Source organism: Grus americana, chromosome 3, assembly GCF_028858705.1.
Source record: "Grus americana isolate bGruAme1 chromosome 3, bGruAme1.mat, whole genome shotgun sequence".
In the NCBI taxonomy this organism is placed as follows: domain Eukaryota; kingdom Metazoa; phylum Chordata; class Aves; order Gruiformes; family Gruidae; genus Grus; species Grus americana.
In genome coordinates this window covers 26679468-26705392 of record NC_072854.1, presented here as the reverse complement: position 1 = coordinate 26705392, position 25925 = coordinate 26679468, and the positions used below count along the sequence as shown (strand labels likewise).

At 39.5% G+C, this 25925-nt stretch overlaps 2 protein-coding genes across 11 annotated transcripts in view; both read right to left on the bottom strand.

Moving 5' to 3' along the window:
- TINAG (tubulointerstitial nephritis antigen) overlaps positions 1-3994 on the bottom strand; it is a 51247-nt gene extending 47253 nt beyond the window's left edge. For all 4 annotated transcript variants that reach the window (XR_008576224.1, XR_008576225.1, XR_008576226.1 and 1 more), the window contains exon 1: positions 3510-3994. Coding sequence is in view for 1 of the 4 variants with exons in the window: in XM_054819066.1 (XP_054675041.1) it covers positions 3510-3879 (370 nt within the window). In the remaining 3 variants the exon portion in view is untranslated. The remainder of the gene's footprint in view (positions 1-3509) is intronic.
- Positions 3995-11403: 7409 nt separating this feature from the next.
- The window catches only part of MLIP (muscular LMNA interacting protein), a 121155-nt gene continuing 106633 nt past the window's right edge, over positions 11404-25925 (bottom strand). For 6 of the 7 annotated variants that reach the window (XM_054819058.1, XM_054819060.1, XM_054819062.1 and 3 more), the window contains 3 exons: positions 22084-22137; positions 13851-13885; positions 11404-11745 (listed from right to left, as the gene is read on the bottom strand). In XM_054819058.1, coding sequence (XP_054675033.1) covers positions 13859-13885; positions 22084-22137 — 81 coding nt within the window. In that variant the 3' untranslated portion in view covers positions 11404-11745; positions 13851-13858. The remainder of the gene's footprint in view (positions 11746-13850; positions 13886-22083; positions 22138-25925) is intronic. The other variant, XM_054819061.1, reaches the window with a different exon arrangement.

Below are 25925 nucleotides of genomic sequence, written 5' to 3'. Positions count from 1 at the left end.
GAAATTTTTTACAATAAGGGTGGTGAAACACTGGAACAGGTTGCCCAGAGAGGTGGTAGATGCCTCATCCCTGGAACATTCAAGGTCAGGTTGGATGGGGCTCTGAGCAACCTGATCTAGTTGAAGATGTCCCTGCTCATTGCAGGGGTGGTTGGACTAGATGACCTTTAAAGATCCCTTCCAACCCAAAATATTCTGTGAGTCTATGATTTTTCAGAGAATACCCAAGGCAAATTACTTAAGTGTCATGGTTTGTCACAGTCTGCCACAAAGTCAGCATCAGACAGTAGCTGGAAGGAGGCATCAAGCAAGATATTTCAAATAGATCAAGGGAAGGAAGTACTGATGCAGTGTCTGAGTGACACGATGGAGCCTCACTGGAACTCTGCTGGCAGGTATCACCACTCATGCCCAAGAAAAAATGCAAACCTGGACACTTATAGAAGCTTTCTAATAATGTATGCTTAGGGAATTCAAGATCGAAAACACACAGTTTCTTTAGTCTAGCCAAATTAAGATTTAGAAGGCCAGGAGTGCTGCCTGTAAATGTGTCCAAGGCATTAGCAGCAGAAAGCAGGTATCTTGAAGCTAAAAGACCCTGTTTGCATATGAACACAGTGAGATTGTCTGGCCATGAATGTATTAGGTCAGAATATTAATATATTCAGTGGGAAATTAATTAATTTGAAGATGCAGCCTGATGACTTTATGAATGGGATTATATGATGTGAAAATCATGATTAGAAGGAAGAGGATTTGATAAACCAGGATTTTCCTCCCAGTCCAGCATTCCTGCATTCTTATAGCCTGTACTTAATTTGCTACCAGTATTGATGCAATTACTTTTGTCAGTGAACTGTCTGCAGGTTTACTCACTTGTAGGCCAGATCCTGACTGTGTAGTGTAAAAGCAATTAGCAAAATCTCTGGATGTCACTTTTATACCCTCACCAGGATGAGATCCAGTGTGTTTATTCTGACACGGCTTTTTGTACCATCAAAATAATTGAAACAAATAGATAAAATAAATAACTATAATCAATAAATAAAACTCTAACAGTTCTTCTAATAACAAAAATTAAAATAATAAAAATTTTAAAATCCAGAACTTCTATTTGGTATCTAATGTGCACAGCCTATTAATAGAATCATAGAATCTTTAAGTTTGGAAAAGTCCAACCGTCGACCCAACACCACCATGTCTACAAACCGTGTCCCAAAGTGCCACGTCTACACATTTTTTGAACACCTCCAGGGATGGTGACTCCACCACCCCTCTGGGCAGCCTGTTCCAATGCCTGAGCACTCTTTCAGTGAAGAAGTTTTTCCTAATATCTAATTCTGTTCTGAAACTACACAGGAAAACCATCAAAACATGCTGAATGCTGAGTTCATAAAGACAAAGTTAAAGCAGTTCCCCATATTTAAATCAAGGCTGGCCCTCAGCGTGGTGCACGCTCATGGGAGAAGTCACAGCACAGCTTACTACTGCTGTGCACCAAGTCAGTGAATAGATGGAGACCCACAAATAAAGCGCTGAGCAGTTTCATTGCTGTTCATTCCACCCCATGTAAAGCATTTCAGTTTATTGGTTTATTTAAAGAAAGATGACTCAGAAAGCACTGAGAGTAAAACCACAGGCAACCTGAAGATCAAAATCTTCCAGGTGAAAAGTACCTTGGCATATGTGGTCTTCTAGTGCTTAAATAGTTCTTAGCCAAAGGCCGAAGTGTAGTCTTGGTTACTAAAAGTCAGCTAATATACTTATGTAATTTCTAAAAATGCTTCATAATTTAATCTTCAAGCATTCAGTCCTTTTTGTTTCTCCATTTTTTCCTTCCAATTTAATTCTCTCTTCCCTGTTTCTCAGACATCTGTTCTAGAAAATTCTTTTTGAGGGTTGTTTTTTTTTTCCCCATGCTATATTTTGGCTCATTGATTATTCTTCTTTTACCCTTTAAATTACTTATATAACAAATATCCAATAAATACATTTTAAAAAGCTGCAGACTTTTTATCAGGGAAGCACTTCAAGGATCAGAAAAACAGGAGCTTATTTTGAGATGAGAAATAATAAAAAAAGATATAAGCTCACCTATAGGACAAACAAAGGTGCTTGAATAGAGTAAATATAACTGCTACCTCTGGCAGGCATGTACAGTCCAGGAGTTACAAAAGAGTGAACGCAAACACAAAAATTGGATTAAGGGAGGCAGTAAAAATATTACCCCTCACCTATTCCCTTATCTAAACCTTCTGTTACACTTTTATCTTTTAGAGGTAGACCTACGGCAGGGCCCACATGGCAAACTGCTGCAGGTTTTGTAGTGATTCATTTCCATCAAGCCGTTTGCCAAACTAGACTCGCAGGCTGTCAGCTCTGGAGCAAGAAACGCTGCTAAATGTTTATGTAGAGCTTACGACAACAAACCCCTGATCTGTTGGAAATACTATGCACCGCTGCAACAAATAAATGCGAAACAAATGTCTTTATTTACATAAATCAGGGAACATTCTTTTAGATGATTGGAAACACTTTGGAAGATCAAATTTGTTTTACAGCATTTCTGTCACTCCCACTTATCAGATTTTGGCTGCACGCCTGGTTTAAGAGCACAGCCTCCTGAAGAGCTTGTGGTCCGAGTGCTGGAATGCAAGCAGCAGGGTTACTGCAAAGAAACAGTTAATTTTAAATGTTGTGGTGGTATTTTTGTTGATTTTAGGCTTTTGACAGTTTGGTTCAGTCTCCACATTTTCAGGCAGATTTGGTCTACGAACAGTAAGAAGCTACATAGTCTTAAAAGCCAGAATTGTAAAATTTTCTTACCAGCAGAGATCTGGCCCATGCAGGAGCCAAGGAAGGACCAGCTGTTTGTAGATAATTTTTTTACAATCTCTAGTTCTAAAAAAAATAGACTGAGTATAGAGTAGTCCCAGAGGAACTTCTACTACAAACTGACTAGTAAGAAACTAAAATATGCCAGAAATCCTTGTTCTAACCACATCCCTTCACCTACTCCTGCACCTGAGCTGTTGCAGGAGAAATGGTGTCCCACAGGAAAGCTACGCTGCATCAAAACTGTTGCAGAATACCCCAGAGCAGTATCATTCAGGATAACCCTCAGTTTTCTTGATGATTTATTTGTACTAATGGATTCAAAAATTTAGAACTTGCTGTTATTCTCATGTTAATCTGTGAAACTCTATTGAAATTGATGAGATTACACTAATTTTGACCCAATGAGATTATCTCTGAGAAGTTTCAGGAAAAACAGAGGTTCTGTCCAACAGAAATATGATCTAGCCAATTCTAAAAATATGTACCTACAGACAAAAAAGTAACAGCACGCATAATTCTTACTCCAGTTTCATACTCAGTGTATTTGTCCACTATGTCTTTAATCACAATTTTAGGATGTATACACTCCAAAGATTAATCAGAAATTTTACTTCCAAGTATATTTTTATCGTGATGCACTAATGCCAACTGAGCATTTTCTCTATACGTACCCGATGCTGGAGGTGGCCAAGGCTCGTCTGACCTGGTGGGTTCAACAGGGTTGTCACAGACTTCCCAGTAGTCACCACAACAGTCTACAGGACCAGGAGAACCCGAGGCGCAGAACTGGTCACAGTAACATATAGCTGCTCTGGAGATGATGTTGAAGCTGCAGTCATCGTTTCTTCCTGTGCAGCAGCCTCGCACCCTGCAGGACCTTCCCTGATACAGACTCCTTTTTAGCCTGTTCCACTTTGCAGAACTGCCGTCTTCAACAGAGTAAAGTCCTCGGGGGAAATTTCTTCTAGAGTCAAGTTGCTTTGCCATCCAAACTTCACTTGCAATGCAATATAAAAGCAAAATCTGACTTTTGAGCCACATTCTTCTGCCTCTAGCAGCCTTTTTTAAGGCCCTCTGTGCTTCACTTTATCGGTAAATGTCCCTGTACTGTAGATGCAATAGCTTCAGTTAGTATTCAGAAAGAAATCTGAACAGAAAGTTGCAGGTTACAGTTTTCTAGGAAGACTCTGTATATGTTAATCATTAGTCAGACATGTTGTAAACCGATTTATTTGCCCAAGATGCAGAGATACTAGAAACAGAGCCACAACTGTATTCATCATTATGAAATATTGGTTGCATTTGTTGCAAGTGAGAAAGTTTATAGTAAAAGTTTCAGAATATACAGAATAGACATGTTCCAAATACTTTTAACTAAATCAAAACAACGTGAGGAATGAGCACATGGTGTCAAAGGAAGCTCTCTTTCTTTCGGGCTTCATTTACCTGTAAATTATATGTTCTCCATATGACTGGAAACTATATAACACTCAGATTGCATTTCATTTTCCTTCCTGATACACAGGGCTATATCACTGCAGTAAACTTATCCTGCATCCCCCATTTCAATCTTGTTTCCAGTGATCTAGCTTAGATTTATATGCTTAATTTTGTGTTGTTTTATTGTGGGCAAATTAAAAAAATGTCATGTGATACTCAGTATAAACTATTGCCCAAAGATATTCTTTTAAGTTTGGCATTTCTTTAGTCAAATGAACTCGGCAATCTCTGTAAATAGTGTAATAAATACCCACTGATAAGTGCTCATTGCTATTCAAAAAGAAAATTGCTGTATTAATAAAACCACAAAGAAAAAGAGAGCAGATATCAAAAGATAAGTCTAACAGCCTTTCCTACCTGATCTATGGTCTGAAGGTTTTTGAACAGCAGACCTAAAGAAATATGCATGGTACTGTTGCCAAAACTTAAAAGATTCATAAAAAAGCAGCAAAGAACTTTGACATTCCTAGCAGAGGTAGCACGTAAGGCTAAATTGCAAAAAAATCATAGTTTGAAATCTGAACAGTTACAAGAAAATTTAAGTCTCCAAAGCTGAACAAGCAGATGTAAAAACCAGTCACCCTTCTGTCTCCATTTTGTAGTAAATGAGAGGAACCTGGAGAAGTTAATGGCAGACTGTTTTGTAGAGAATGAAGGGAATCGTTCCCTTTGGACTTCAACTGGGCTGTTCAGTGCTGCAGGAAGTCATAGCATCAAAGGGCAGCTACTTTTGAAAGCACAGCTGGCAGCACAGCTGGTTTGGATGCATTGCCATGAATGGCAGAGACGTTAAGAGGCAATATGTGTGTATGTTTGTATATATGGGCTTGTAATCTAAATGGTCAAGCCTTTAATAGAGTTTCTTGCCAGCAGTGCTTTTATTGGACCTGCCTCCCACACTGTCCCCACCACAGTTAAAGAACTGCGGATGAGGGATAATTGCATCAGCCCATAGGATTTTTACTTTGGTTTGTTGCAAGCAATCTTCTGTGTGGAAGTTAATAGAAAGGCCAAGGTCAGCAACATGCACTCACTCTACATCACATAATAGGACATAAATCTTAGCCTTCAGATTTGCTTCAGATTGGTTTTTTTATTAAGTTTTGTTTATGAGACAAAAATCTGGACAATGTTAAGTCTGTCACTGACTGCTATAATGCATCAAATATAACATGAGGAAAATGAGAAAAGACATGTTCATGGAAACTCCAGTGAAGTGCTCACTAGAAATTATAACCCAGTTCTTTTTCTTATCTCTATATTGTTCCATCAGTTCCAAGAGAATGACTCCCGATTTGCACTAACATTACCAAAATGCAAATCCTTTTTGTTATTACAGATCCTTGGAAATAATTTTATGAAGTTATATCCTTGCTCTGGAAGCATAAGAAGGAAAAAATCTAACATATGTGATAAATGTTACCAGCTGGCCAGATTAAGAGAACAGGCATAACTGTGTTTTAAGTTACAGACCTCTGTTTTCATTTGGTTTTGTTTGGTGGTGTTTTGGTTTTGGTTTTGTTTTTTAATTTTAAACTTTAAAGACTTGCTGATGATAAACCAGAGGCATGGAAATGATGTGAGCTAGTTTACACAGGCATGAGATTTCTTTTAAAGGGATGTGAAAATGTAACTTGTGCTTCTAAACAGCTTTGTTTTGTGACACAAGAATACTTGATAAAATCCAATTCCCATTTGTTGGCATGTGTTCAAATATTAAAAAACCCACACACAACTATTCTGTTATGTTTCAGCAAATATTTCTGTCAGTTGTTTTCTTTGTAAGCAAGTCATTCTGCGTTCACTGTATGAAAGCACGTGTTGACTTACCTGTAACTATTTACAGAATCGTAGAATTATAGAATGGTTTGGGTTGGAAGGGACCTCAAAGATCATCTAGTTCCAGCCCTCCACTAGACCACGTTGCCCAAAGCCCCATCCAACCTGGCCTTGAATGCTTCCAGGGATGGGGACATCCACAACCTCTCTGGGCAGCCTGTTCCAGGGCCTCACCACCCTCACAGTAAACAACTTCTTCCTAATATCTAAATCTAAATTTATCCTCTTTTAGTTTAAAGCCATTACCCCTTGTCCTGTCACTCCATGCCCTTGTAAACAGTCCCTCTCCAGATTTCTTGTAGGCCCCCTTCAGGTACTGGTAAGCTGCAATTAGATCTCCCTGGAGCCTTCTCTTCTCCAGGCTGAACAACCCCAGCTCTCTCAGCCTGTCCTCATAGGAGAGGTGCTCCAGCCCTCTGATGAGCTTTGTGGCCCTCCTCTGGACTCGCTCCAACAGCTCCATGTCTCTCTTGTACTGGGGCCCCCAGAGCTGGATGCAGTACTCCAGGTGGGGTCTCATGAGAGCGGAGTAGAGGGGCAGGATCACCTCCCTCGACCTGCTGGTCACACTTCTTTTGATGCAGCCCAGGACACGGTTGGCTTCCTGGGCTGGAAGTGTGCATTGCCGGCTCATGTTGAGCTTCTCATCCACCAACGCCCCCAGGTCCTTCTCCTCAGGGCTCCTCTCAATCCATTCTCTGCCCAGCCTGTAGTTTTGCTTGGGATCTGCTTTTTCTCTATTGAAGATGAACCTATTCCAAGCATAACAGCTCTGCTAAGCTTGTTAATTAGGGTCCTAGTCCTAGTTCTAGTCTTCACAATTATTACAAAAATATCTGACCTGTAACTTTTCAGCTCTACCTGATATCTACCCTTGAGCTTCAAAAACACCACACATTTGGCAGGAATTCAAGTATTAATATCACTGAACACTTGGTGGAGTAACAGATAAAAAATGGTTTAAAATGTCCAAGAATCTCTTTAAAGCTGGAGAAGGGTTATTCCACAGCCTTCTTTCAAAAGTCTTCCTGATTTTTCTGAATGACCCTATTAGATACCATAAAATCTCATTGCTAATCACCTTCAGATTACAGGCAGTAGCACTGGCTGGTGAGGCTTTGGGTGCTGAAGGTGCCTCCCAGGATGGACAGCAGAGCCCACTCCATCAGAAGACCACAGCACCTTTCCTTCTCCTGGCTGCTGCAAGTGGGCTGGGGTCAAGCCTTGTGCCCAGACCCAGAGGGAGAATTGCAGTACTGCTACCTTGTACCAGGAAAATGAAGTGACTCTCGGCCAGTTTAGGAAGAAACCAGGACGCCAGACCCCAATTCAGCCATTTGCCAGTAGACACAACTCAATGCTCCACAGAGCCTGTGTAATTGCTGATCTCCAGTTTAAACTCTGCAGTGATACAGGCCATCCCTTTCTTTGAAGTTAAATGGAAACTTAACTGATGACTCCTTGCACAAAATACATCACTGATTTGTAATGGCTCCAATAGTTTATACCTACTACTCTTAATCATTAACGGCTGCAATGCAGTAACAGCTTTTTAAGCAAATCCACTTCACCAAAAGTATTATCCCACAATGTCTTCTCTTTCCCATGTACTAAGGACAGAACAGGATTCACCCTCCAAAACTATGAGTGACTAGCTCCTAGATGTGTTTATGCAGAGTAAAGCTGTGTGTTAATGTGATTTTCTCACTGTCACTTGGGTCTCCGTATGTTTGGAGCAGGTGCAGGAATGGGGGTGCTTTCACCCTGTTTGGCAACAGCGTGGCAGCTCACTGCTGTGGGCTGTTGGCACGGTATCAAGCAGTTCCACTTTTAATTCAAACATTTCAGGGCTGCCAGGTTACACAAAACACAAAATAAAAATTTCATCAGATTGCTGTACACAGCCTCTGGGACCAACGCACACAGCTCCTCAGATATTTAAATCAATAGATTTAGGGTCAAAGTCAGAGGTACAGGAAGAGAGACTGACTCCAATTGCCCGTGCCAAGAAATCCCATTCCTCACACACACAGATGCACGCACACAAGTGCTCAAGCAGTGAGCTTGCCAATCCCAAACCTTACCAACCAATTAGAGGTGAAGGAGAAGGGGAACATGGTGTATTTCAATGTCAGTGTGAGCTCTCTGAAGGTGTTGTGCTGGTGTTGCATGGCAGATGGGTACCTACTGGTGTTCATCTCAAACGTGTGGCCCTATCTGACCCCACCAGTGAATGCTGGCATCCCAAGTCTAAACTCTTCTCTTGACCGTGAGTAGACTGACAAGGGCAGGGGCAGAAGTAGCCTCCCAAACCAATACCAGAAATCTGAACGTGTGCCTACCATTAGTCTTACCACCAAGCAGGCTTAGAGGTGCTTTGGATACATATTAAGTTTGGCATTATTGTGATGTGAGTGTCACCAGGTCACTTCTAGAGAAGCCAGCTCGGAGCAGGTTCTTCCCTTAACTTGTAAGCTACTCTCTTTGGGGTGTATGACTTGACTAGTGTAGAAATAGGCTAGGATTGCCCTGTGTATGCTAGGAGTAGATACTACTCTTTGCATAAGTGAGAGCAGTCTTACACAGAAATCATCAGCTCATTTTTGTTTAGACATCTTTTACAATGTACAAAGAGACACTGCGAGAATGATACATGCAATTTATTCACATGAAACCATTATGCCTTGGTTTATGCACATTCTAGATAGCCACTGTTAACATGCTCACCAACCCTGGTAAGGCAGCCGGCGAGCCTCTGCAGGGTAGGCAAGCATCGGTCACGTGGGGAAGGACCAGGCTTCTTGATCCTCATAACAGGCTGATCCTCAGTGTTGCTGGGTTGCCACTTTCTGATTCCATTTTTAAGGATTTTTTTACAGCTTAAGGTATAGAAATTTTCCTTTTGTATCCTTTGAGCTGCTACTGTTACCCTTTTAACAAACTGCTTCTCTCTGTGCTTTCACTTTTCTCATTTTGCATAGCTTCATCTTGTGAATTTCCTGATATTTAAGCAATTTTCTCACTAAAGCCCAGTCAAGACCACAGAGCTGTGCCACACCAAACCTGGCTTTGGATCCCAGACAGCTGAACCTTTGGGCCAAGGGCTGCCCCTGCCCAGATACATCCCTTGTGCTAGGCAAATCTCCCTTCTGACCACTTGAGCCAACTTTAATAAGTCTTTTTTTGCCAGCTTGAGTTGTAGCACATAGCAACAACAGAAACACCACAAGCGTCCACAGGATGAGGTAAGCACTGTGTACCAGACTGAAAGAGGGGATGAGGGGAAAAGGGGGCCATAAGCCCTCAGTAAACATAGGCAGTCATTGCGATCCTGATGGGAATGTGTATTTTACTGGGAAAATAATGAATAAAAGCAGGGTAAAGGCATCGGAACTTGGACTAAATATATTACACTATTGAGTAAGTAGCATCCATTAATTTTATAGTAGTACTGAAAAAGCAATCAATTTTTCCTGTTGAGTTTTGCTCTTTATAATCTCTCCTTAAAGGATTTTTTTCTCTTAATACTTTTTCCATTAGTTTCTTGGGATAGACTTCCTAGACTGTAATTGTCAATATACTCTCATTTTTCATTCATAGACAGAAGCTGTTTGAGCAGATAGGGAAACTGTTTTTTAAAGTATGCACAGATGAACAATCTCACAAACCCAGAGGTCAACAAAAAGATTCCTCTTTTGCCCTTCCTATAATCCCAGTAGTTCTTTCTCTCGCTTGTGTTCCTTCCACCTATGGGCTTCAATCCATTACCTGGGCTAATTTAAACCTAAACCATACCTAGTGAGTAAATCTCTTGGCTAGACATGCTAGATGGGATTTGGGCTTTACAAAAATGAAATTCAAGAGGACAAGAAAGTTGGGTTTGGAACAAATTCAGAACAAAGCAAATGTTTTGAAAAAAATGGGCAGGAAAGCTTACTAAGACTTTTGAGAATCACACAGATCACAGGTTCTAAATATGAATTTTGCTCACTTCAGTGCTCTACTGAAAACAAGAAATACTATCAGGTCCTTGGTGGGTAGACCTATTACATCTTGTACAATATTTATAACACATTTGTAGTTATAGATGTGCTTATATGTATGAATTTATATCTATTTTTTAAAGTTTTCAATACTTTTTTGTTATGTTTACCTATATGTGTTGATTTCTGTCCACAGGAACTCTCCCTTGAACTCCTTGAAATGCTTTTGTCTTTTTTTTTTTTTCCCCACCATCTGGTTAATGGGTATGCTGTCCACAAGATTTACACACTTAACTTCTATTATTTTTCCATTGAGAAAAGAAACTAATACAAAACCAAACCTTATATATCCATCAATCTGTTCATGACATCCTGAAGGATGTGTGTGCTCCTGTATCAAGGGAAAACTGTATATTTTACCTATCTAGAGAGACTCACTGATTGCCAAACTTCTCTTTGTTTTCACAGTTCCAGAGTTCAACAGTTTAAATGCAGGCTGGATTGAAATCGAGTCCAATAGTGCTAGAGGCTGAGTAGCCTAAGGACTATTCCATTTAATCTGGTTTTAATTTTAATGTTTTAACTGATGATAATATTTTATAAATTAGTTCATCACATTAATTTTAATGAAAGCAGCAGCAATTCTTATTAAAATATTAATATCTTAACCGCAACAAATAGCAGTGTGTCAGGGAGGTAAAATGCTCCTACACACCAGGACAGGGCTGCAACGCAAAGGTCCTGAACATAGACGTACCTGTGGGGTGAACTGTTGTTCAAAAGATCAAGGGATCAGGGAGAAGGCAGCTGACTCATGCAAGCATAGACAGTCAGCTTCTTTAGACTTTTTTAATGCATTTTGGAAGTAAATTGTTTAAGACTCAAGTTCGGGCAAGATTGTGTGGAAGGAGCACAGGGTCAAAAAAGAGAGGAAAGTAGTGATTCTTCCACGCGTGCAGCTGGTAATTCTGGCTGGCACAGACACTGCCTGGCCGAAAGGGCTATCAATATCGCACAGCAGGGAAGAATCACTGTAACGTGCTGATTGCTGTGGGTGCTGACACAAACGTGAATAATTCCTGGAGTATTTCACAAAACATAAGTGTTTGTGTGGTGGCAAAATGTGACCAAGGTTAAGAGCGTGGGAGAATTCCTTTCCCAACAATGCTGGCATTCATTCACAGCTATTTGAAATACATGGAGTTAGATTTACAGGAGTAAAAATAAGAATCACAACAAGCACTTTGCAACAAAAATACAGCTTTATTTAATTTCAACATTGATATTATTTCTAAAGAAAATATGCTGTGTTGTATTGGGCATCTCTTAAACCAGCAAGCACTTCAGGAAATGATATTTCAACATGGCACATTCATGTGTGTATCTCTGGGGTTAATTATGCTAGTACATAAGATTATCTCTTGAAAGAATATTTGATTGTTATTACTGCTTTGCAATTAGTATTCTGGAAGCAATTTTTTTTTAAAACGGTGCTTTAAATAACATTTGTGCTGTGGATTCCTTCTCAGTATAGAAACAGGCCTCAAAATACTCCACGGTTTTAGCTCGTGATCCTAATTCAGGGCTGCAAAAGAAGATTTTTCGCATGAAAAAAAGCTGTCAAAAATACAGATTAATAAACTATATAACATGCACTGAGGTCACTTTTCCTAATGTACACAACCTGATGATCTGGCTAAAAAACATAACTCATAGTTTCACAGAAAAAAGCCCTGAAGATATATTCAGGCACCTCGTTTGTGCTATAGCTGTGGGAGAAGATGACAGCTGGCAAACCAAACCTACCTTGTGAGATGCTTCCCTGTCTTTGCAGCAGCCTGAGGTAAACTGGTTTAGCACTTAAATTTCCATGTAGCTGCAACTGTTCAAATTCTAAACTAAATCCTTCTCCCTGAAATTTATGCCCTTTTCTTTTTCACCTTCTCTCAGGAAGGATGGAGAAGTGACTAATATCCCTTTATAACAGTTCATTATGAAAAGATATAAACAGCTGTGCCTCTACTCTGTCCTTATTTCTTTTCTTCTGTGTGAAACCTTTACATCTTTTCTAAATCCCCCATTTGTTTCCCACATCCCATGCAACTGATTCTTCACTAATAATGAACGAACAGAGATGGGTAATTACCACCATCATGTTATAAGCACTCCCTTTAACATCCCTCTGTAATGGCATTTTTCATAAAAGCATCACCTCTTCAACTCAGATTCAGTTTGTGGTCCCCCGTAATCCTCAGGTTCTCTCCTGCAGTATTGTTATCATTCTTTTTCTGTCGGTGCTTTTCATATTTCTTTGTATTTGTCTTCAATGAATTTTATCTTATTGATTTCAAGCCATTCCTCTAATGTAAGTGACATTTTTTGAATTCTAATCCTGCCTTTCAAATTGCTTGCAAGTCCTCCCAAATGGGCATTACCTGTAAATTTGGTAAGCATACTGTCCATGTGATTGAGCAAGTAATTAATGGCAATGTTTTATAGTGCTAGAGCTAGAAGACAGCATTGTGGAAGCCTGTGTGAGATGCTCTCCCACTTTGGCAGCAAACGATTGTTCTCAGAGTCCATCTTTCTAATCAGCTGCACATCTACCTTATGTGAATTTAATTTAGTCTATGTCTGCTTTGCTTGCTTATGAATGTCATGTGGGACTGCACCGAAGATACACTGTATCAAACACATCCCCTATATCTGTTTTGCTGTCAAAGAAGGAAATGAGATCAGCTTGATAGGATTTGTTTCTGACGTGTCCCTGTGCAAGTCCTCTTATCTCCTTACTATTCTCTAGATGCCTACAAATGGGTTGTTTAATACTTTGTTCCAGTCTCTTGGAAATGCCATTGGGGCTGATTTTTCTGTAATTCTTTAGAGTCTCCTTTCTTCCTTTGTCAGATATGACACTGTGTTTGCCTTTCTCTAGTTTTCTGGGAACTTACTCATCCTGCTAATCACTAGTGGTTGTTTGAGAAATTGCTTTGATTAAGTATTTTAAGTGGAAGTTTCATTAGGCTGTGCCATCCTGAATACTCCGATTTACCTCAGTATTCCCTCAGGTGTTCTTTTTGTTTTCTCTCCATGGTCCTATCCCCAAATGCTTAATACTAAGTGAAATAAACTTTTAGTCATAATTAACATTTTTTGTGAAAACTGAAACAAAAAAAAGGCATTGAACTTTTCAGCCTTTTCTATATCACCTATTTGCTGACCTCCCTTGTTAAGTAAAGTACTATGTTATATCTGCTCTCAAGCATAGGTCATTATTTGCAATATAGTTTTTTTTTAACGCTAGCAAACCATTCATTTCAATGGCACTATATGGTTATGCACTCAAATATAAAATAATATTCATCTTATTTCAATGACATTACTTCACAATCTACTTCCAGACCATACCTCAAGTTCTTCCAACTGTTTGATTGCATCCCACTTAAAATTAATTCAATTGTGACTTTATTCTGTGATGCTAAGAAGTGGAATTATTCTGCATTGGTAATTATCAATAGTAAATCATTCACCAAACAAAGCCAGATTATTATCCAAACGCTAAATTCTATAGCTAAAGCATCCTATCATCTTTTTAAACAAAATCATAAAAAATTGTTAAAGTAACACTGAAGAAGTAGTTACATATTCAAAGTGTGACTGTGATCAAGTCAGAAAAATAGTAATACTCACCATCATAGCTAAACAGAGCCTCTTTCATTGGCAACCTGTAGAAAAAAGGGAAATAAAAGGTGAAAACAAAGTGGAAAGGAGAATAAAAACTGCAGTATGTTAAGCAGGCACAATTCTAAAAACTGGTGGACAGCTTCATATAGCACATTGTATTTTAAAAATGTTGGTTTCCTGCACTGTTAATTTATAACTATGCTTACTGGACTCGGGAAGATTTTTCATGCATTGACACATTTGAGGAAGTGTACTGCACACAGCAAATTTCAACAGACAAGCATCAACGCATAAAGGTACCTTAGAGGACATTTCAGACTCATGTTGGGTTTCCACTTCTTTTTTGGACCACATGCTGGGAGGACAGAGCATGTGGCCAACCTTGCATTCACATAGCATGGATGTTGTTTTCTTCCACCTTAGCCAGGCTTTCGACACAGTCTCCTACAGTCACCTGGTGCCCAAACCATGGAGCAGGGTGGACTACAGTGGATTGAATAACTGGCTGGCCCACTGGTCTCAAAAGATAGTGGTCAACAGTTCAAAGTCTCTGTTCCAGGTGGCATTTCAGAGGATGCTAGGGTGACATCTCCACTGGGAACCTGGGTGGTAGGAGACCCTACATGTCCAGGAAGTCTGTGGATGTTACTACCTTGGAGGAGAGGGAGAGACTGATATGCTGAGGGTATGGCTCCCATTCTGGAGGACTTTGCCAGACTGGAGGAACAGGCTAGCAGGAGCGGTGTGAACAAAGGCAAATACAAAATCCTGCATCTGACGGAGGACAAGAGGGGCAGAGGAAGTGAACAACCCCATGCAGCGGTACAGACCAGCGACTGACTGGCTGGGTGGCAGCTCTGCAGAGAAGGACCTGCGGTCTGGCTGACACCAAACCGAACATGTGTCTGTCCAGCCTTGTTGTGATGAAAGATGACCTCATATACAGTTGCATTAATTAGAGCATAGCCAGCAGGTTGAGGCAAGTTGTTATTCCCCTCTGCTGGGCACTACTGAAGCTGCATCTGGAACATAGTTTCCATTTTTGAGCCCTCCCAATAGAAATGAGTTGTCAAGCAAACAAAAAACCCCGATGGAGAACCATCAGGAGGGTTGTAAGTGTTCCTTGACTTCTCGAAAAGGCATATGACATATGAGGGGAGGCTACAGGGCTTGTCTAACCTGAAGAGTAGGGTGAGGGGTATCTGTTTTCCCTCTCCAGCTGTTTAAGCAGCATTTATAGACAGCTCAGATTTGCATGGTGAAAGGAAAGGAGGCAACAAGGGGGGAAATTTTAACTAGCCATAAGGAAAAATATTTTTTATCATAAGAGTGGTCAAACAATATAACTAATTTTTGTCTGTTTCTGTGATTCTAATTAATTATGCATTACTTAAGTATTGAATAATAAAAAAGCCTTCTTCAAACTACGGCTGTGTTCTGAATACCTATTCAGGGCAAGCTCTTTTCCTCTAAACTATTACACAGTACTCCTGCCATTATTTAAAGGGGATCAAATACAACAGCTGTTTCTTAAAGCCAAATAGAATTAGATTAAAATGGCAGTTTAAATGACATACTGACATTTTGTACTTTCTCTGTATCACATTTATATTACTACCCTTTCAGACTTCCTAACGTAAATTTACCATATAAGTTACATTTACCATGTAAGTTACATTTACAGTAATTCTTTTTATAGTGATCATATTAGAAATAAAATGCTAAAAATGCATAAAATGCTTTTTCCTTGTTAATGCATGGTGATCTAATATGCCCTTTGATGTCAGTAGGCTATAAATGAAACACTTTACTTAAAACAAGATATCACTGAAGCTGGCCAAAAGTATTGCCCAAATACCTTTTGAAAGTATAAATTTCCTGTTGTACATATAAAGTACTAAAAATTGAAAAGTTTAAAGCACTGCTAAAGTACAAAGTAAATAGAAAGTATGTCTGCTGATATTGAAAGGTTTTATTTGAGAATTTACAAAAGTGCATTGTTTGGACCTACCTTTGTATTTATAAATACCAGAAGACTGCAGTTTACCGTTCCCTTTTAGTGGTCCATCCATTTAGGAGGTTAAAGAATTTGTCACAGCTAACACCTGAAATTCTTATTCCTTTAGTAAAAGCAGTAGTTATTCCTACTTTTAATGCTCATTTGCAGGGTCATTAAATTTTCAGTTAAATAAACTTTTATGATGATATGGAGAGAGCCTAGGGCTGCAGTCCTGGGCCTGCTCAAAATAAACTAAGGGTGGTGAGACTATCGCTTCAGAGAGGTACTGTTCATTTTGTTCCAAAATATTTTGGAAGGTGACAGGTCAGCTCAGAACAGTTCTCATTTTGGAAGCGAGCGACATCAAAGAATTTTCTAATTTGTGTAATCTGAGAGCTTTTTTTAGTATGTATTGCTGTTGCTCTTTGCTTTATTATTTGCTGCCTTAATCTTTATGCTTAGTCTCAGTCTGTGCAGCATTCTTTATGGATTGCCTAATGCCCCCTAGTTCACTAGATAATTCATAAAACTCTGCAAATCAGCAGTGCTGCAAAGACCACTCTGACCCTGCATCCCAGGTGTGGGAAGGGAAGAGATGCTGACTGTACCACGGTGTAACACACGCATGCTCTGCAGCCCGGCTAGCTACAGAGCCGGCAGCGATGCTCTGCCATACGAGTGTATACCAGCTCTCCACTGTCCGGAGGACGGGGCTATAATTTTACACGAGACTGAAAGTAAAAAGCGAACACTGTGTCCGTGATGTGAGAGGTGAGGAGCCCGTGCTTGTGTCTCCAAGGAAAGCACGAGGAGCAACGCAGTCTTTTGCCCCAATATGCCTGCACGCAGGGAAGGACCTATCCCAGCACCAAATGGAAGAAGAAGGTGCTTGAACAAAGGAGTTGACATTTGAATGGGAGCGGCTTTTGATGTAGTTCCCTCTAGTTTCATTAGGTACCTACCATACCCCTGTTCTTGCTTTGACGGGGATCTTCTTTACAAGTTGAAAAGGTGTTGCACGGTACGTGAGAGCTGGCTCCTTACAGAATACCTACCCACCGCCAGCAGCCTCCCTCAGGCTGCCAGGATAACCTGGAGGAGAAGGCAGCTGTGCCCTGCCCTCCTGCCTTCCCACCGGAGACAGGGAACGGCAGGCCTCCGCTCCGGGCACAGCCCACGCTCGTCCATCCACGCGATCATGATGTCAAGCAGCTTTGGGGGCATTTCTGGGATTTTATTTGTAAACCCAGGGTACAACGGCAGGTTTTTTAACAGGAGGAACATCGCTCTGCTCTGGTAATGACATTTGGGCTGGAGCTTTGGTCTAATGTAAAACCCCTTACATAAATTCTTTAGTACAAGGACTCTTTCACAAAATGGGTGCATTTTCTTCTTATATGTAGAATCTATCAATGATTAATACTAATGTTGACCTCTGACCAGGAACACTCCTTAAGTAAATAAAGATTAAGAGCAATGTATAACAGAACTTTGGACCTCATTGACATTTTCATAGAATTTCAAATTTCAAGAACTTTTGCTATTAAAGTTGTTTAAAGTGGAGCAGGGCAGATTAATTGTTTCCTCTTGTCTATAAAAAAAAAGAAAAAAAAAAAGAGCTTCTTTTACTAAAACTCCCACAAATTTTCACAAAAGACAGTCAGTGAAATCCTGCCACCACTGAAGTCAATGGATTCAGCTTTTTCTCATAAGGTCTTTTTAGGAATGTTGACCTTACAGATGCTATTATTGTCTCAAATAATTACTGCAGACCTTTTAGAAATAACAAACAGATGAGATAGAATAACAGCCAAAGCAAAAGATTATATGAAGCTAAAGTAATTGTATAACAGACTTGGGATTTTGCAAGTCATATATGAGTACATACTTTTAGCACCTGCGTGCAATGTCTTTTTGTGACAATACAGGTACATACACCCCGTGTTCTCTCTAAAGATTCTGACTCAGTACAATTCTGAGAATGACTGTAACATCAATCACACATCATAACCTGGGCAAACACTAGGTTTACTTGAAAGGAAGACAATAGGTATCGGAAATTACTGGTATATCTCTTGGCTAGGTTTTAAAGGAATATCCTTCAGATCTCTTCCAACTAAAAGGCACTGGTTGTAGAGAACAAGTGCAAGGAGGAGAATGTCCCTTATTTGCTTTCCTGCTTTCACGGGGAAGCGTCAGATCTAATTTGCTTCGTGCTGTTACAGAATGAAGCTGAAGTTGCATGAAGAATAGAATGCTGTTCTTCTGAACACAAAGGTAGCTCCTTTTCTTTTCCCCCCAGTGAATAGTTTGCTTTGAGGAAAACAATATGAATTACTAAGTAGAAATCAGCAGCACCTTCCATTCTTCCCCTCCCTCACTCCTTCCTAAAGGTCAAGGAGGTGCTTACATTTCGCAGAGCATCTGCCCACCCATTCTTTTTTGGAATTGCATAAATCACACTGACTTTCTCTCACTGTGTTGTTAGCTCTGAGGGAGGAACATTGTGGGAGAAGAAGTTAAGTATGAGCCTATACACAATTTTAGATACAGAAGAGCATTTTGATGAGGGCAGAGACTGTAGAATAGAGATCTAAGGTTCTTATTACAGCAGTAAGAGTAATGTTGGGCTTGTAATTTGACAGAATTTTTCCTAATCAGTTCAGCATCCAAACAGGACTTCACTGATAAAAAGGACATTTTAAATTAGGTGAAAACATTTTAAATTAGGTGGGTTATATAAACTCATAAAGTGTGAATTCAGTACAAACAGTTCCTAGAGACGAGATAAGTTCCTAAATAAGAAGGAACAATACAGGTGCCTGAAAGATGCTGTGATTTTAAAAATCATCAACTATGGCTTATCTTGGTTTTTTTTACTGCACTGAAAAGGGAAAGCAGCATAACACACAATTTTTAAGAAAGAACCACATAAAAGAGAAAATGGTGAAAATTTGGTGGTTCTTTAGAAATAGCTCAACAACAACATATCTCAAAGAAGTCACCACCCTCAGGGCAGCTAAGAAGAGTGTTCCAAATGTTTTGAGATGGTCTTGACTCTATGTTGCTCTACTGTCTGTCTCCAAGATAGCACAAATGTTGATCTCCTTCCAGGCATCAGTGCTGTGTACTTCCATCTCCAGCAATAGATCTCAAGGGAAATGGATGCCTTTGTTCAGTCCTTCTTGACTGAGAATGAGCAAAGGGGGTCATCTCTAGATGTATTTGTGTCTTCTCTGCCACCCCCTAAACATGGAGAGACATTGCTCAGTCTCAACATGGCCAGCATGGTGTCCCCTGGTCACCTCCCTCTGCTAAAAATGTGATTAAAAATTGGGGAAAAAAATAAATAACATGCCTTGTACAAGTATTTTGAAGAGTTAATTGGAGAAGACTTCCTTTGATTTGTAATAGAGAAAACAAAAAATGTGTCATCTCTTGACATTATTTCCTGATCAGCTGGTGGTGAGCCTGACATAATTCTTCCTGCTGTATCTACATGTGGACTAGAGTCCACCTGTATAGTAATAGTCAGTTACAAAATACACCTTAATGACAGGCCCCAGGGAACCAGCACAAATACTCAGCTTGCTCAGCTGTACCAAATGGTATCTGACACTTTTTTTTAACTTTAAAGCTATTTGCCTGCAGCTAACATTATTGTAAGTGGTGAATGACCGTCACCCAATAAGGTGTTAATCAAGGGAAATACAAAGTGTACTGATAATAGCTCAGATAAATCCTCATCTTTCCAATTGATCATGTTTGGTCTTTATAAACGCAACCACAATTTCATCAGAGATCTTTATTCTACAGGTCATGAAACAAATGTTCCAACTGTTGGAGTACACTTAAGCTTTTTAATAAATTGGTTGATAGAAATTCTGTTCAAAGTGTTTGTTTAAAATACAATGGAACTTTTAGAATACAGTGCTATATATTTTGTCTGCCTTGGAACAAACCAACTTGGCCTCTAACCAAAGGAATTTTGCATTTTTGTTGTCATTGGCAATTCAGAATATGCTACAACCTCATGTTTACAAGAATATCTCAGTCACAGTAGTCTGACTTCACTATGTCGTTATGAGATGCTTCACTTTCTGAACTGATCTTAATGTGTCAGTTAAATTATGTGTCTTGTTTCTTTAAAGAGTTCACTTTGAAAAGATCTGTCTGTCCATTAGATCTGCTAAGTTGTCCCTCAATGCGTAAATTTTAAAGGAGGATGAGAGATGGGGATCTAGCCATTTGCTTTCCTCTTATTTTCCAATACAGGAGAATCAGCTGCATCATCAGAGGTTGCACATATATATACACACACACACACATACATACATATATATGCACTTATGCAAATACACATATATACATATATGTGTATATATATAGACATTTTAGAATATATATATACACACATTTTAGAATTTAGTGCAAATCTGTTTCATCTTAACAAAAAATTTATCCCCTAACTATTCAGTCCCTCTCACTGCCCTCTAATGAAATACCTTCAATATTATTTTAGAAACTTTACAGACGAGATGGGAAAAAACCAACCTATCTGAGAAGCTCAGCAAGGTATTTGTTGTCTAACTTCATTTTGTGAAGGCATCTTGGGGCTTACTTTGGATAGATCCACAGCAGAAACCATAACAACCACTTTCAAGAGAACCACGAAGTGGCTCCTGGGAGGCAGAGGAAAGGGAATTGATGGTGTAGAAACAAGCAGAAAGGTCAAAGGCAAGGAAAAAGGGAGGAGGTTGGAAGGCTGTGATGCAGATTCAAACAAAAATAGACATGAAGTAGCTCGAAGTCGATGCCCCCCTGCACAGAGAGGCCAGGGATGCACATGAGAATAAGAGGTTATGTTCATGTCTCATATACTCCCGGTGCAGAACAGCAGTCCGTTGATCCACCCAACAAATGAGATGTCTACCTTTTTTTTTTCTTTCTTTCTTTCCTTTACTTTTTTTTAACCTTTTTTTTTTTCAGTGGACACTGAGATAAACTGTGAGGATATATCGACAGGCTGTGAACAAATTCAGAATCCAGGCAAACCCTGGGCTTCTAGTATGTGAAAGGCTAGACCTCAGAACTCCCTCAATATTTTTCAAAACAACAAGAAAGTTAGTCATTTGGTAGCAATTATTGGCAAACATCCGTTTCATTTATTTAAATGCTCATTTTGCTGCTTTTAGCAAGAGTAGAATCTAATTTTAAAATAATAAATTAAAAATAAGCTGTTTTGAAAATGTAGTTATTCCTATCTATATTGTTAAACTCATCAGAAAACTTGTGAAATAATTATGAGCATGCTCCTGGTAACCGAAAGAGGCCTCAGTAGTAAAAAATTCATTCTTGTGTCATAAATGTATTATAATGCTATTATTGGTAGTAAGTTATGCCTTCATACGTGAATTTCTAAAATAATATTGAAAATGTCCCTTAATTAAAGAGGTTCTATTACATTCCAAAGCCTACAGTAAAAAATATTACAGTTAATTAAATTACATATGTTTATTTCAACATTGAAGCTATAATTCAGCTTCATGTTCATGACCTTATTGGAAAAAAGACTTGCCTTTGCCAGCAGAACCTTTTTAATTTTTATATGCTCTGTCTCAAGAGAAAATTGATGATGCATAGCAGATCACTTCAGCTCTCATTGAATGAATTATCTAGGGTGGTAACCACTACACTCCTAGAGCTTAGATATGTGAAAGTAGTAGGGCCACTGAATTTAGACTTCAAGAAGATTTGTGTCCTTCAAAGCCAAATAAAGCTGGCACTGAATTTTGATACTGGGCAAACTTGCACTATGTGTTATGTTTTCTTGATAGTCCTTTACAAAATGTTCAATAACTAATTATCCTAAGTGCTTCTGGTAGTTGTTGTATCTCGTATTTAAAACAGAAGCTATACCAGTGACTGCAAACTGTGGAATGTGTCATTTAAATGCGGCTAACTGCATAATTTAACAAATCCTGCTTGCTAACATCGAAACAGCATCTATCAGGAACCTTTTAGTATAAATTTAATGTTACTCCAAATTCACATAAGCAACACAGTCTGCAAAACAACTCTGTCTTTTTTTCTTCATTAATCATTAAGAATAATTAATGCTTATCTAGTTGGTGCACTGGACAAAAGCATATTTTTGCTCATCAACTCTACACAAGCTACATAAATAAAAGATAAAGCTAGCATGCAAATGCTTAAATCCATTAAATGTCAACTGATTACCTCCTTAGAGCTGAGTGTTTCATTTTCTGGAATAGGCACTATGGGATGACTGGGCTGCCGAGCCAAGATGTCACAGGTTGGAGAGAGCATGAGGTTAAAAACAGGAAAAAGAAATCCGTTATCAGTTCAATTTCTATATAAAATATCACTAAAGTTTAATAATAAAAGCCAATGCACTCAGTCATGCAAAGGATAGCAAGGCAATGAGATCCCATTTGTGTTTAACAGGCTACTTACTCTCTTACTACTCCTTGCCTATAAGAAAATCTATTTCAAGGTATGGCCTGTTTTCCATTATATCATATTCCCATAATTAAAAGTGTCGGGAAGGGATAAATCACTTTCCAATTTGAAAAGGGCATCTCAAGTAAAAATCACAGCAAGGGCACCTGCCTTACAATACATTTATTATGAGATAATGCACATAAAGCTATTTAGAACTGCAACCGTATTTCTGTCGCTTTGAATATCTGCCTTCTTAAATCTCCTCCAAAAGAGTTCTCCTTAATCTTAAATTTTATAGACATAAATCATACAAACATTTAACTAAAAAATGCTGTATAACAGTAATTAGTATGTGCAGAAAGGAGTTTTAGATATCAGTAATTTTCCAGTGCTTTGAGTATTATATGACTTGCATATGAGTGATGAAGTTTGATGGATGTAACTGAAGTGAAGAACCATACCAATTTCAATAAGACTTCAATTAGAATACAGGTAAACAGATAAGCTGGAGATTATAAAGGGAATGTTGAGATCATAAGCTTGTGAGGCTTTCCTATATAGTGACACAGAGATATCCTCTTTAGAGCAGAGGTTGCTGAAAGTGTTGGGGTTTGGGTATTTTAGAATTGTACGAAAGCAAGGTTGGAAGAAGCCTGATATTGTCAACGTATCAAAGGCATTATTTTGTTTTGGTATGTAGATAAATAACAAATTATGTGTTGCTTAAAAAAATATTGTTCTTGCCCTAAGAAAATTAATGTTGAAACTGTGCTTTTTGAGAAGCACAACTGATCTGCTAATCTGGTCCTACATACAAAGAAGGATACTGAAGTGTAATATCATAGAATCATAGAATCACAGAATCTTTAAGGTTAGAAAAGACCTCTAAGATCATCAAGTCCAACTGTCAACCCAACACCACCATGTCCACTAAACCACGTCCCGAAGAGCCACGTCTACACGTTTTTTGAACACCTCCAGGGATGGTGACTCCACCACCCCTCTGGGCAGCCTGTTCCAATGCCTGGTGAAGAAATTTTTCCTAATACCCAATCTAAACCTCCCTTGATGCAACTTGAGGCCATTTCCTCTTGTCCTTTCACTAGTTACTCAGGAGAAGAGACCAACACCCATGTAGCTACAACCTCCTTTCAGGTCGTTGGAGAGAGCAATAAGGTCTCCCCTCAGCCTCCTTTTCTCCAGGCTAAACAACCCCAGTTCCCTCAGCTGCTCCTCATAAGACTTGTGCTCTAGACCCTTCACCAGCTTTGTTGCCCTTCTCTGAACATGCTCCAGCACCTCAATGTCTTTCTAGTAGTGAGGGGCCCAAAACTGAACACGGTGCTCAAAGTGCAGCCTCACCGGTGCCAAGTAATTGGGGACGATCACATCCCTAGTCCTGCTGGCCACACTATTCCTAATACAAGCTATATACTCTATAGTATATACAAGCATATACTCTAATTTTCTGCAATTACGTTATGGATCTACTGTGTATTGCTTTCTCCCTTTGAATATTTGGCCTGATTCATTTTCAGGGAAACAGGAATCAACTCTAGCAACAACAGGAGCAGTTATAGAAGCTTTGAAGCATTTAATTGAATTTTTCTCCCCAAAAATGAAAAAGCAAGTGAATAACTTTAGGCAATAAGTTTATTTATTTCTTCAGTAAATTTAGACAAGGGAATAATTTTAGGGAAAGGAAGGGTAAGGAGCCTAGATCCTCTCAGCAGTAAGATACCTCCCTCTGCCACACACCTGGCTCCCGGTTTCAGCCAGCACAGCCACTGAGGCAGCCCCCAGACCTTACAGCACCCCGCTGCTGCAGCACAGCTCTTCACAACACACACAGGAGGTGCTCGACAGCCTGTGTGGGACACAGAAGTCCTGCTTCCAAACCTGGCATCCTGCACCTACTGAGGGTGGGCAGTCCTTGGTGATACACAGGTACAAAATTCTAGCAACACCTGACGTATCTTGGCAAGCTTATTTCATTGAAATAAACCCTAGAGTTGAGTTACCTATTGCCTCACCAGAATATGGCATCTCTGTATTCCAGGCAAAATAAGAAGGATGAATCACAAAGAGAAGAGGGAAAGTATCAATCATTTTCTGTTTACTTTCTGATGTACAGCTAAGCTCTCTGAGAATTGCCCACTGCTTGCAAGAAAGAAAGGCTTCCTAGTCAGGCAGTGATCCGAGAATGCAACAGGTCTTTTTCTCAAATTGCAAAGTGCCAATCAATGAAAAATGCACTTTTATTGTGTTATTTCATCCTGGCCTTTCTTGCTGGTGTTCATTGCCTACCATGTTAACATGAAATGCCTCTCTAAATCATGCTTCTACCTTACCTTGTTCCTTGAGTATGAGATTTCAGTTCCCTCCTTAGACCTGACAAAAGTAATGATATTTTTTGTCCAAGAAATATATTTGCTTCCTTTATTTTGATAGCATCTCTTTTCAAACTAAAGAGCCAGCATGTATAACAGTCTCCATAGCGAGGGAAAACTATTTGTGTTTTCTGGACAGCACTCATAATATTGATTATTTTGAAGAAGCTTAATTGAAACAAGACAAGTGAAAGGCAAACAAGGATTTCACTGATTAATAATGGTGAAAAAAGTTAATACAGGCTTAAGACTTGGAGAAAACTGAACAATATACAGTTCTCTCTTTTCCCAAGGCTGACATAAAACACATGAAGCTATTGTAGGAGAGTCTATTTGTTCTACTAGCCAGGTGTCTGGAGACCTGATTTTGCCATGACATGGGGTCTAGCCTTAAGGAAGTCACATATGGCTACATTTATAAAGAACTTTAAGTAGTACTATAGCAAATACGGAGCACATAAGCCAAGTGCTGCATCCTTTCTGCTGAAATAATGCTTAGTCTTGCAGGTCCCTGAAAGGAGGATGTTGGGTTTCTCCCTGGAATCGTACAGCTCTGCCTCTGCCAGCTGCAAGGAGCTGAATGCGTTGGCCTGGGTGACTTCATCCTAGCGAGCTGGAGGCCTGTTCCCTGTGTTATTTCCATCAAGTGTCAATGTAATCTCAAATGTGTCAGCTTTGCTGTGGAAAAGGTCCCATGCCTGTCCTCCCAGTTTAACCAAGAGGCTACAGAGTCTTATTCTTTCCTCTCTGATTTTGCCTTACAAATATGATTTTTGTGTTCTTGAATGCACACCAGGCCAGTTTCACAAGCAGGATGGAACTCACTGTCCCAATGCACTTGTTTTCTGCAGCCTCATGGCAAAGGACTGGACTCTTTTGGAAAAGAGAGAAGTCTGAGTCTTGGCAGGGTGAGATGAGCACTGTAATCAAGTCTCTCACTGTCTGGGAAGTACTAAAGGAGGGCATTGGCATCTCCATGTTGTCTTCTCTGCATGGTGGTCAGCTCAGAGTGTTCAGAGGACACGTAATAGGACAGGTAGCCTACCTGATTAAACTCAGCCTTGTACCTGAATCATAGTACAACTTATGGCCCTAAGCACAGGAGAAAGATCCTCATAGAGTGTGGTCATCTCTCTGCAGAGCTGAGCTATCAACATCAGAGTGCCAGACAGTCAACTTAAAAGTACCAGAACCCAAAGCAGGCAGAATGAGGTGGGATTAACCCTT